General features: G+C 39.5%; 1 protein-coding gene across 1 annotated transcript; it reads right to left on the bottom strand.

Moving 5' to 3' along the window:
* Positions 1–2,781: 2,781 nt before the first annotated feature.
* zgc:113054 (uncharacterized protein LOC541322 homolog) lies at positions 2,782–12,857 on the bottom strand. The gene is made up of 11 exons (XM_034690272.1): positions 12,652–12,857; positions 11,385–11,574; positions 11,202–11,293; positions 10,864–11,096; positions 10,390–10,626; positions 10,233–10,307; positions 9,885–10,101; positions 8,330–8,538; positions 7,294–7,366; positions 4,783–4,900; positions 2,782–3,313 (listed from the first exon to the last, which is right to left on the bottom strand). Exons 1-11 carry the CDS (start codon positions 12,665–12,667, stop codon positions 3,118–3,120), a joined length of 1,656 nt encoding a protein of 551 aa, XP_034546163.1. The 5' UTR covers positions 12,668–12,857; the 3' UTR covers positions 2,782–3,117.
* Between the last annotated feature and the right edge of the window lie 623 nt (positions 12,858–13,480).

The raw sequence follows: 13,480 nt of genomic DNA, 5'->3' as shown, positions 1-13,480 counted from the left end.
TGTCTTGATATTGTCAAATGTTAATATGTCATACATAAACCCTTGGGTCCCCTTGTCACTAGGACACAACCTGCCCAGCAACACACATTGCCTCATTGTATTGTTCACCATTCACCATTCACCGGTGTCTCCCTCTGAAAGGCTGCTGCTATAAAATGTTGCTGCCATGACAGAGCTGAGTGTTAATCAAAGTAGACTTTTAGTGTGAGGGCACGCAAGTGCCTTTTTCTGTTGAAAAACTGTTTAGCAAAAAAGCGCAATGTACAATGGGGACCCACTCTTCAGTGTAATGGTAGCAAAAGAAGGTCAGAAATAATGGATTCAAGATCACTTACACGGCATGAACGGGCTAAGGCATTCAAAGGATATGCATTTTGCTGCTCAAATTATAGTTTTGGCTCTATTGACTGCAATTTGAAAGGAAAACAAAAACTTTCAGAGAGGGCTTTTTAAGAGTTTAATACAGTGCAAAACATGAGGACAAAACAACAGTTTAGATGCTTCCTCTAAGTGGTGACTGAATAGCCGGGAAAAAAAATAAGGATGGGATTAAAAGAGCTTTGATCATAACGGTGACATAATTTATTTAAATTTGGCTTTATTTTTGGTAGACTTGGGGATGCAACAATAACTGATTGGAAGTTATGTCTTCGGCAAACATGTGTCCTGTAGATGCAAATTGATATTGCACTTAATCAATTTATATGGAGGATTGATATTTGCTAAGTATTGTGTTTGACCTTAAGCGATAACTCCAGTATCATCATGAAAAATGATATAGCATCATTTTAATGCATTTCAAATGTAATTGTCCACTAAACAAATCATATTTAATTCAACATATGTGTATTGATTCTGCATTTCTTTGATTGACAATCATGTTGAGCTGTTTGCAGACTTGAGTCGGAGAGGTTGTCTTAATTTTATCACATCCACGGAATCCAGGGTTCATTGTTATTACCTTTAGAAGATGGAAAATGATGTGATAACTTCTTATTGCAACTTTTTTTTCCTGGTGTAATTGCTGCAAATGCCTGTCTCTATACTGCCCTTTAGTGGCAAGACCGGAAATGGCTGACAAGAGCAAAATTGGCCTCTATGTGAACAAATTCTCCAAGACCTTGTGTTCACACACTGTAACAAACTTTCATATTTTACCATAAAATATGAGGATAAGAATCCCAATAACTTCTAATGTGCCATTGCAGCTGGAGATAAATAGCAGAGAGCAATGGAGAAGATCAGATCTCACTCCATATCTTAATGGGATCCTCTAACATGCCATTCCTATTAATGACCAACACCCCAATTATGTAAATCAGGGGACAGTCACTAACAGTGAGAACTTGAAGTTGCTCACATAAACACTAACAGTGTCACATTACAGAGTGTGCTAATTGGCCACTACTTTTCATATAATTGCAGCAGTCAGGGTCATGTCCTCGGCTAACCTCTCCTTTAAGTATTGTTTTTCAGCACACAAACAGTTAATGGAGCAATTAAGAAGGCACTGACAAGCACCACTTCTGAGGGCCATTTGGCAAGAAAGTGCCGGAGAGAGGCAGACTGGGATGCCGTAATCCCACATATGGTACACAAGAGTCTTGGACCAGAGAGAGTGGTAAGTCAAGGTGCAGACTGTGTACAATACAAATCACTACTGCTATTCGTTTGTGGTTTGAACATGAACTGGGGATGTTCTCTGAACCAATCATTCTGTAGTTTTCTCTTCTGTGAAATGAATCCAGCCTTTTAAACAAGTCCTTTCTTTTGGTGGAAAAATATAGCGAGGAGAGTCTGACAAATCGGCATAGATGAGCCAGTTTATTTGGTGATTTGAAGATAGTTAGTCATGCATCCAACATGCACACGCAAAGAAGCTTGTATTTTACTCTTCACAGTACAAAACTGCTATCCCTGTTGTTGTCCTGTAGAGCAACTCGGACTGCATTCTGTTGAGATCCAGCAGTTTGAAAAAAATACTTGAATAAAGAGTCATCTTTTAAATATGGCGTTTACATATATACAATAAAAAAAGATCAATGTATTGTATTGCCAATTTGGGGGTCAGTGTCTTGCCCAAGGACACTTTGGCAATTGACTGCAGAAGCTGGGATCAAAGAGAGACAAGCTGGCATCCATTAGGACAGTGAGGAACAAGTGGGTAGAGCAACTCCCACTACTCTATAACCCAGGCCCTAATGTCACAGTGGATGAAAGTCTAGAGGCATTCAGAGGCAATATATTCCTTCCAAACCAGCTAAATACAGCATCAAAATCTGGGCAGCATCTGACAGAAGAGGTGTCTCCTGTTCATTTATCAACCTCACTTCATCAAAAAAAAAAAAAAAAAATTCCATCAAAACTATTGTATTCACATTTAGGTCTTTACAATGTACATTAAAAAAAAGTTTTAACATGAATTTTTTTGAAAAGCGTGTAAGTTATTCTCACTGACAGATGATCTGTGAGAGGAAAAGAAGACCATTGTGCTAAATATTGATTTAAATGATTAGTAATGGAGTTAACAATGAGATTAAAACCTGTTTATTGAGATTTTTGGGGTTCTGACACTTTTGGATAATTAAATATGCCGTGTCCAATGTCCAATTGACACAGGAACATTATTGCAGTTCCTGAGAAACGAACATAACAGGAGGGTTAAGACAATATTTAAAATAATTTATTAAAACTGTTGTATTGTAACAGCATATGGTGTGCTGTTATGTCACGAGAACCTCGGACAAATAAAATAGGACAAGACAACATGAAAAAACAGAGTGACATTTTGTCTCTTGGACCAAAGAAGTTTATTTAGACACAGCTAATTTCCACAGTTTGATAAGAGGACCTCCGTTTAGATTTCAACACAAGAAAAATGTCAATTTGCTAAAAGTAATATCATTGGTTCACATACTACAACAAACTGAACATTCACAGGAAACAGAGGACAACAGCTTATTTATGTCATCAGACAATAAATTAGATGTTACCTGAGCCAATCATATTCCAGCAAGCTTGAATGGAAAAAAGGGAGTATACTAAATAAAATACATTTTTCAGAAACTTCTGCCAGAAGACAGAGGGGACAAGTTTTCATCTCTTCATCAACCCCCTCTACCACAGACTTTGCCCACCCTCTATGACTAAGTTATGCCCTGTCATGTAGTCAGAGGCATCAGATGCCAAGAAGACCACTGCAGCTTGCAGGTCTGTCACTTGAGCCAGTCTACCAGCAGGGATGTCTGACAGCCAGCGCTGCACAAGAGGCCTCAAACTCTCTGAATGGATGAGAGGGGTGTCAACAATCCCCCTGAAAAGAGAGACAAAGAAAGTGAGGAAAATAAAGGAGGGGGGAGGAGAGGGGGGGGGTGCACAATGGAATCAGAAGGCATCTCAGTTCAGAGCCAGGAGTGACAGCATTGTTTTAGAGCCACCACTTTGGTGACAAAAATAAACCCAATTATTCCTTGTGGAAAGGGCATGGCATGACATCTCTGATGATATTAATGGTGGTGCTGGTAGCACAAAAATTCACATCTCATGAAGAGCCCCTGGGGGTGAAGGGGCATCTGGCATTATTTGCTTATGGCCTTTGGTAAGATACTTATGATATGGAACTTCTTCATATTATCCATCCCAATCCTGTTTGAATCCTAAAGAATTCAGGTGTAATTTATTCAAAAACAGTAGTTCAGGGTTGTTGTTATTACTCTGGTATCTGATCGCTCTATCAGTCACAACAAAAGCAGGGATCTACCTCCACTTTCTAGAGTAATTGGGTAACATTACAGCGCTTACATTTAAATAAATATGTCAAAATGGCCACCCACTTCTTATACAAATGATTTCTGTCATTCTACACAATTGACAGGATAGTAGCTAAAAGCCTCATGGCCTGAATTATTGTTCCATGTATTCTGTTGCCTTGATATGGTATTTCAACATTGGATAAATTAGCACTTCCAAGAACCATGAGACATCATGGTTAACATATTCCACCTTAATTATATTTCTCTTCAGCTGCTCTGTTATCTGGAACCTTTGCTGGCAATCAGAGGCACTGTTTCCCCTTAGCCAATTTTCTAGATAATGCAGCTTATCACAGCCGCGGCTAAAGTTGCCAATGGAATCAGGCTCCAGTCAACCCTGTGAACACTAATTGTGTCCCTTTTTATGCATATTTACTGGCTGTCACTTCAAAGAAATCAACAGCCCATTGAGAGAGCCAGTAAGCAAGGGGAGAGACGAATGCTTCTCTGCAAATTAAAATTAGCAAACAAGCTGCCGATAAATGAAGCTGAGCGACAAGCATGTGTGAGGGCTTTGTTCTGAGGCTATGACTGGGCCTGGCTGCCTTGTGCCACCGGATGGATTTACTCAGAGATGGCTGGGGCTAAGGGATGCTTCACTAAACATCTCCCCCCCACACTTACACACAACCCTCCCCGTGTTCTCTTTTCTTCCCCCTGCTCAGCTTCACAGACAAATAGGTACAAACAAGGCGCTATTGTTGTGCCGACACTTGGAGTGAGGTGGCAAATTTGATTCCCTAATTGAAAAGAACAATTAGAGCAAGTGTTTGGTTGATTCATCCCTCAAGACGCCATCTAATTAAGCACTGATGTATTGTTTGAGGACTTAAATTACTGCATCATTCCTAAATGAGGCTCTTCATATGAAAGCAAACACACTAATCACCACTTCCTTTGGCAGCTCAATCCCTTAAAATGTTTTGGCACACACAGAGGGATAAGAAGGCTGAGAACAGACAACACTCACGGTGAGATGCAGTTGACACACACTCCTCTTTCAATCCATTCAGTGCCCAGAGTCTGTGTCATTTTGACCACGCCAGCCTTTGAGGTGTTGTAGGAGAGCTGTTTCTGGGGATGTGGAACTGCAAAGAAGAGCAGAAGAGAACATCTTGTCTCTAAATAGACCCAATAAAGAATTTCAAAAAGGTAAAATTGACTGCATCGTTATAATAGTTGACACTTTTGAAAGTTAGAGGTTATTATTATATATTGTTCTTAGTATTACTTCTCTCTTCTTTGAAAGAAAGTAGTTGTTTCCACGCAAAAACTGACAACATATACATTTCATTTAATAGCTCACGCAGTTTCTTGTGAACGCTACATAAAAGCTCTTCATCAGCTACTGGGGCCCCAGCGGATGAAGCCATGTAAAATTAATTGCTTATAATGTCCAGTTATGCTATGTCCTCAGCAACAGAGACAGGTAGTCATTTGTTTGCCCTGACCATCCCAGATGCTGCACACTGCATGGGATGCCGGGACGGGGGCTCATTTTCTGCTGGTTGATTAATCATCACAAGAAAAGCTCCAAGTTACATACAACTTTTGTAGTTAACCTCAGCACCCGTCGATCTGAATGCCAAATAGCTTCAGTGTGAGACAGGGATGATAAATACCAGCCAGCTGCAGAGAGGCAGAGACTGGTCCTTGGGAGAAAGGGCTGGAGCATTCCGCATACATAGCTCAGATAAAGGAGATATATTAACGGGACAGGGGTAAATGCTGGAAACTGGGCAAGAAATAAGATGTAAAGGGTGGGACAGCAGAACTGTAGCTGAGAGTGTGGATGAGTGGGATTGTGTAGAGATAACAGATGAAGGTAATGTTAGATTGGGCTGGGCTGGATAAGGATAGGCTATGACCTCAGAGGAGCAGGCGAGGAGGAGCAGAGCTCAGGGCTTACACGCAGATTGAAGGTGAAATCCGACTTATCAGGACAGGAAACACAGCTCAAAATGCCTAACAGCACTAATCCTTGCTCAAGACCTGATGATACAGCCCCAAAATACCATTCAGAAAATGCCTTCATCCTTTAAGTAAACCAGCATTGATGTTTTCGCCGTCTTAAAGAGCACTAATCCCCAGAGGAGGGAAAAGGAGTTAGCAGGAGAGCGTTCTTCAAAGCCCTCTTTAACATTCACCCTGTTACTTGTTGTCCATTTCAGTAGAGGGGGAAACATGCTTATTATCAGGCATACCTATACATGTTCAATTCTTCTGAGTTTATTATGCACTTTTTCCCAGAATGGCATGGCTGTTCTGAATTGCAATGCAGCAGATGTCTGCAAGTATGAGTGTGAGAGTCACAAAGCCTTTTTAAGGTCTTCAGCCAAAAAGCTGAATGTGACTATATTAACTTAAATATTTCCTGTCTGGGAGTCTTCAATCTGCTGTTATACAGTGAAAAAACTGTGGTTGACGGTCGGGACAGTGTTAAGTGTGTGTGTGCGTGTGTGTAGGTGTGTGTGTGTGTGTGTGTGTGTGTGTGTGTGTGTGTGTGTGTGTGTGTGTGACCACCAACACCCCCTCCACACACACACACACCATTTAGCAGATGGACAAAAAGCTGTCATTGGGCATTTTAATTGGGCATTTACTGCTGCTTTTTCGGCTTCCACTTGGCTATAACAGGTCCCATCTGATTACACATTATGACAATATTATAACAGATGTCCAGACCAATAAAGTAAATTCCTGAAGGACTGCATGTAATGTGAGTAATTGATCATTTTTTAAATTCTGGCCTCTATTTACCAGCATGCTCCTGTTTTACAGATTGCCCCTGCAGACGGGACTGTGGCCCATATGGCATAGCGGTTTACTGGCTGTTTGACTATACTGCTGATTAAGTATTGCTGTTCCCCTGGAGGAACCTGTTGTAGGAGGAACAATACACCAGTGCCGCGAATTACAAGCCTTTTACTACACACTCACTAAAGTCTAAAAGTGTCTTCCGTTGTTCAAACAACGCTGCTGGCACATGCTAGGGTTTTGCCGTGGCACAGGAACCCTCCCTTCCCATGTTATGCCTTTGGTTGCCTTTACATCCTCCAGACAGCTCCACAGAGAGGGGATGTTTGTTATGATGCAAAAGAGCTTCAGATAGATGCAACTACAACATTGCAAAGCTTACTGTTTGCTGGGGTGGATGAATCTCAATAGGACAGTTTAAGTGGGATAAGAGTTGCAAAGTAGAAAAGCTGTATAATCCTGCCTTAAATGAGCAAGTTCATCTTAAGTTGCTCATAAACAGGAAAACAACTTCTTCCAACTCTGCCAGTGTGACGTTCCTTACTCAAGTAAGTCTTTTTCTTCTGAAAAATGCTTATTGTACACAGCTGCACAGCCATGTAAATTAATTTAACTCTCCTCTCCTGTTTTCGACCCAACTCTCCTCACAAAATTCAGAGATTAAAAGAAGACATGTCGAGCTCAACAGAGAATCGGGGGGGGGGGGTTTATAATCATCACTTACCTATTAGACTGGCCATGGAGCCTGTGTTGATAATCTTACCATAACCTTGCTTCAACATCACTCGACCGGCCGCCTAAGGCAAGAATTCAGTAGAATGAGTCATATCAAACACTCATTGCACTGAAATGCTACCACAAACTTTAGCACAAATGAACCAAAACATGGAGTTTATTCTTAGACAGAAAAAGAGGTAAGACAACATTTGAGGCACCTCAGTACATTTTAAAACTCATAAAGGGTTGGGGAGATATCTGAATAATTTAAAACTAATTTAAGGAACTGATGCTAAATTAACCCCCGGTAAGATAAATCTTTGAGGGATAGTCCAAAAACCATTTTGTTATTAATTGATTACTTTCTTTTGTAACTTTAAGAAAATACCAGAAATATTAGATAAAATCATTCTTTAATGTTTATTTTATCTCACTGAAGGTTTTTCCTTGTATCATTTCTAAATGCAATGATGTGTTTCACTTAATATAGCAATAAAAGAAAAACTAAATTTGTTGATCTTTAGTTATTCTGATTAAATAAAAAACTTAAAGGGGGGCTTTAAGAAAGAAGAAAATTAATCAACACTTCAGATGCAACTGGATTTTCAATCAGAAAAACATCAGTTGAATTGATGAACATAAATGTAATGTTTTTCTGAACTCATAGTGAGTGACCTACTAATTATAGTATTATTTTCCATTACAGGGGAAGAGACAATAAAAATATCCTGACTAATACATAAATCAATTAAAATTTGATGTGTTTTTTTCCCCCTTGCGTGACACTAAAACGACCTTGCCTTTGCACATATTCCCATCAGTATGTGAACCGACTTCTAGGTTAGTTAGAGAATATTGGAACTTAGATTTTAATAACATTTATCTTTTAAATATTAATTTAGTTGGTTAATCAATTCTGAGGTGACTACCATCTCTCATGCACGTAAATGCGCGCGCACTCACACTCACACTCACACACACACTCACACACACACACACACTCACACACACACTCACAGTCTTTTTCTGCAGTTGGTACGAACCTGACAGCACAGGAAAGTCCCCGTCAGGTTAACACTAAAGGTGTGGTCCCACTCCTCTAGACTGGTGTCCTCACTTGCTGAGTTCAAGTTAATACCCGCATTGTTACAGGCAATGTGAACTGTCCCCCATTTGGAGACAATTTCCTGTATCATTCTCTGGACATCAGCTGGTTTGCTTATGTCAGCTAGGATGGAAATGGCATGAATACCTGTAACAAAAGAAAATGTTTTTCTGTAGGTTAGCTAGCATTTTGCTTAAAAGCCTCTGATAAACTTAGAAAAGCTTAAGCAATTGTTGTGTAAATATCATTTGAACATAGAAGAAAAATTATAAAAATTACTTAAATAGAAATTTGTTTTTATTTCATTTTTTTGTAAATGGGTACATTATTCAGCGCTTCAGGTAAAGACAAAATAACAGAGTTGAGTTTAGAGGCACACGTATCCTGACACAGTATATCTTATCCTTTGGTTTGCTGCCATCTGCTGGTCAAAATAATAAAAAACAACTACCCAGTATTTGCACTAAACATCAACAAAATCTGTCCGTTTCATTGAGGTCATCTCATTTTGTCACTGGCAACGTAAATTATGACATTTTATTTTCTCTTCCCTTCTGCCAATTTCTTTAGAGTTTTTTCTTTTAAGATAATACTTCAGCTCAAAATCCATTAAAAGAACATTTACGGAAAACCACTGCACACAATACTAAGCTGGTTCAACTTATAATAAACTGACAAATAATTTGATTTAAACAGAATTGATTACAATATAACATTTAAAGGAGATAGCATGCCTTTATAATCATAATGAAAATCAGTCAATCAGTTTATTTTTGACAGAAACAGAGAAAAAACGTGATTAATGAGTCATCTCTAAAGTAATTTCCTTAAGAAAAAATTACAATTATTATGTAAATAGTTTTTTCTCTAGTTTTCTGTCTGCTGCCTTTTACATTATATGTCTTAATTATCCCACAATTATACACTGATAGTAGAGGCTGCTATGTAAAGCACCCATCAGTATTAGCTAATCCCATTCACACACCGATGGCACAACCACAGGGGTCAGTTTTTGGGGTTAAGTGTCCTGCCCAAGGAAATCGTTGAATGTGTACAGCAGGATGAGTTTCCAACCTTCTGATTGAGAGATGACCTACTCCACCACTGAGTCACAGCCACCTAAAGATATCCGGTTGCTATTTTTTGGTCCAGACCAGAATATGGCTCAAAATTCTCACATTTGAGATTTGAAATGTGAGAATTTTCTGCCATTTTCTCATCTGGACAGAAAAATGGAAACCGGATATGTTAAGGTTTTCGAACTGCTGTTGGTTAAAATTACATTTTTTTATGCACGTCTATTTTTTTTGTGTTTTAATAACAATCATTAGAAATATTAAGCAAATTGGATTACTTAAAAAGAACAGTCATACTAAACAACTGCTAACCACTTGTAGCAGCGTAATCCACATGACAATATTAACTCAAGAGTTCAGGAATTAACATACTGTTGGGATAAGGCTTTGCAGCTGCTTTCTGTCAACAGTCCTTACCTTTAAGAAAGAGCTCTTTAGTCACTGCATCAGCTTTTTCTTCGTCAAGGTCCACAATGGCCACCTTTGCCCCAGCCTCACCCAGGGCATGAGCAAAAGCTCGGCCTATGCCTTGCCCAGCACCCGTCACATAGGCCACCTTCCCATCAAGGCGCATGCGATCAAGGATTGGGCGTCCCTTGACCCCACGGAAAACTTCATCATCATTTATTTCACTCTGAGACAAAGAAAGAAAATCAGCTGTCAGATTGGTGAAAATGGGAGTATTAAAAAAATCAGCAACAAATGTATTAGGACAGCTGTTTAGTTCTAAAAAAGCACTTGCTCCTTTCGGTCTCTAAACATTACCTCAGTCAATGAGCCCTCAAAAGCTGCAGATGATCGACGGATTACACTGATCCCATCTCTAAGAGGGATTATGACCTTAAAAACAAGACAGACATTGTTATGATAAAGACCAAATATTTGTCAAACATGCAGTTGCTTGTCGAGGTTTAAAAATTACCTGTTCCACGCGGGGATCGTTGGAGACAAACTGGTTAAACTCTCTGAGAGCCAGTCCATTACTATCTGTGGTGTCTTTGAGATAAACCTTGGCTTTGAACAGTGAGTTATCTACACATATGAACCCTTGGAATCTGAGCAGGTTGTTGTCCAGAATGAAGTTATAATAGTTGATGTAGTTATCCTTGTCAGCATCGATGAAGACCATGTCAAACTGCTCACCTGCAGCAGCCAATTCCTGGAAAGCACAGAGGGTCATTAGAAAACTATCCAGCTGCAGTCTATTGCCTACAGCTTTGATAACTTATTACATCACAAATGGTAAACAGACTGTGTTTATAAAGTGCTATCTCTTGTCTTCTGACCACTCAAAGCTCTCAAAGAGGAGTCAGGGTTAATCTTCTAATGCTTAGCAAATTACAGAACCCATTCTCTAACAGGTCTTAAATATTGATTAAATATTTCTACATCTCACCTTTAGGGTGTCCATGGCAGATCCAGTATGGACTTCAATTTTTTTTCCATGTGGAGACTTGTCAAAAATCGGCTGGGCAAAGTCTTTGAGGTATGGCTCCAACTCACAGGCAACTAAGCGACCATCTTCAGGAAGCCCTTCAGCCATCGAGAGTGCACCATAGCCTGTAAACATTCCAACCTCCAGAACCCTCTTTGCATGAGTAATGTGAACCAGCATTTTCAGGGTCTGGCCTGCAAAAAAAATAAAAATAAAAATAAAAACAAAAACAGCTGAAATTGCAACATGTTAAATTAGTGAATTTAATAGCAATGAACAGTAAACAAAAAAAGTCAAACCTTCAACACATCCAGTGATGCACTCCTTTGGAAGCTTGAACATGGTTTTGCCTTCCTTGTGCACCTGGTCCCAGTCGTGGCAAATTGTTTTCCTGGAATTAAGAAAGAATACAAATATGGAAAAGTTTGCCACACAGGGTTAGTATTATTTATTTAACATGTGAGCAGGAGGCCAAGCCATACTTATAGAGCTCTGCAAGAGGTTCACTCTCCTGTGTGGACATCTCGTCCAGGTAGACATCCAGGCCACCAGCTATGTCCAAGGCCTTCTGCAAGTAGTGTGTCAACTCTTTTGGCACATTATCACTTTTTGCAGCTATCTCATTAGCTTTTGTGAGAAGATCAACAAGGATTTCCACTGGGGTGTCGGGAGCTATAACAAATGATATAAAGCAATGAGTTATCAGTTAAGTTATCAACATACAATGGTCCCCCACAGCCAGCTTTATTTCTTGCTTTGTCCTACACACCATCACTCAAACTCCCTAAACCTGGTGCCCGCAGGTGCCCTAATGTCCGAAAGAAATTGCGATTAAGTGCCCTCTTGGATTAGATAAAACATTACAAATTGCCTTCTCTGGTGCCCTTTCATTGAATAATGCATGCAAAAGTGCCCTCTGGATGTCCCCCAAATGTCCAAAATGTAAAAAAAATATTCCTGAGTCTATAAATTGTTAAAAAGTGCCCTCTGGGTTCCTCTTTGCTGGACTGAATGCACAAATGTGCCCTTTGGATGCCCCTCCGATGAATTGAATGTAAAAAAAAAAAAAAAGCCCTCTGGAGGCCCATGTAGTTTATGATATATTATATTAATTATGTATGTAATCAATTATGTAATCAATAATATAGACATATATCAATTGTATAGTGTTTTTCTTTTTCATAATTTAATTTCCACCACAACTGGTCACAAAAATACTCATTGCAATGTAGGGGATATAGTTTTAGATGCTGAAAATGTTCTGGGGGAGGACCCCCAGGCCCTTTTGTTACCTAACTGTGAAAGGAGGTGCCCTTTTATAAGTTTCAGCCCCCCCGAACAGCCCGAGTACGCCGCAGGCTAAAACAAACTGTAATTTTCCCCTTTTCCATTTATGCAAGAACATGAAATATTATCACTTCTAATAAAAAAATATCATGTTATAGATTAATTAGTGGAAAGTTGAAATAACGTCAAAACGAGCTAGCTCGACTTAGCCTACACGCATGTAAGTATACAAACACTGATTAACTAAACGTTGCCAGCTTTTGACAATCTATTGTCCGAATTGTTTCCAGCACCAAAAACTTTCAATCCACTCCGCAGACAAGACAGCAGACTGTGAAGGCTACAATGTTGTGCCAAATACTCACTAGACTCCAATACAGCTGATCTTTAAAAGTTAGGACATGTGTTGACACCTTATCTGTGCAGCGCAAAAACGTCTCCATACTTATCTGGCAATCATACCTTTGTCGGCTGGCATGTTATTCTTTTCCTGGAAAGATGATTTCAGCTGAGGTCAGGCGATGTCAAGCGACGTTGTGATAGAATGCCAGTTAGATCAGAGATCTGAGATCACACATGTAGACTGATGCGTCGGGGAGTGACTGATAGTATGCACAACAGACGAAACAACCAGTGCTTGCTCCGTGTCTCCGTGTCTTTATAACTTTGACGGGAGCGTGCCTGTTCCCACAGCCCTATGTCCCCTCATTTCTAAGGTTTTTTCTTCAGCCGAAACCCTTTTCCATCAGCCTATTTTATATTATTTTCCTGAGACCCAGAAGAAAAAAAGTTTTGATATTATTATTTTGTCTAGGTAATGTAAGTATTGGGGTTGAAAGAAACAATTCAGTATGTAGTTTCTATCATCTGTCCCTTGTAGCGGACATAGGTCTTGATAAGTCACAGAATATAATTGTATTATTTCATGGATTTGTGTATTTCTGTTAAGATTTCGTGTCATTTCATGAACATTAAAACACTTATATAGTGGGAACACATCAGAACATTAATATATAATTTATCATTTTAAAATGCATACTGAACCCTTGAAAGTCACCTAAATAAAAATGTATGCTGATTTGATGTGTCAATGTGTGTGTGTGCATGTATGTATGTGTGTGTGTGTGTGTGTGTGTGTGTGTGCGTGTGTGCGTGTGTGCGAGCGCGTGTGTGTGTGCATGTAAAATCCTATCTGCCTCACTCAGCCCTCTGCTTCCTGGAGTACGGAAATTGGTTAAACACAGATGTATTTAGTTATGCTGTCCACTACAAAGGACACAGAATAAAAGCT

The sequence above is a fragment of the Notolabrus celidotus genome, chromosome 1 (assembly GCF_009762535.1).
Source record: "Notolabrus celidotus isolate fNotCel1 chromosome 1, fNotCel1.pri, whole genome shotgun sequence".
Taxonomy (NCBI): Eukaryota; Metazoa; Chordata; class Actinopteri; order Labriformes; family Labridae; genus Notolabrus; species Notolabrus celidotus.
The sequence above is the reverse complement of the archived record's forward strand: the minus strand, read 5'-3'. Positions and strand labels throughout refer to the sequence as shown.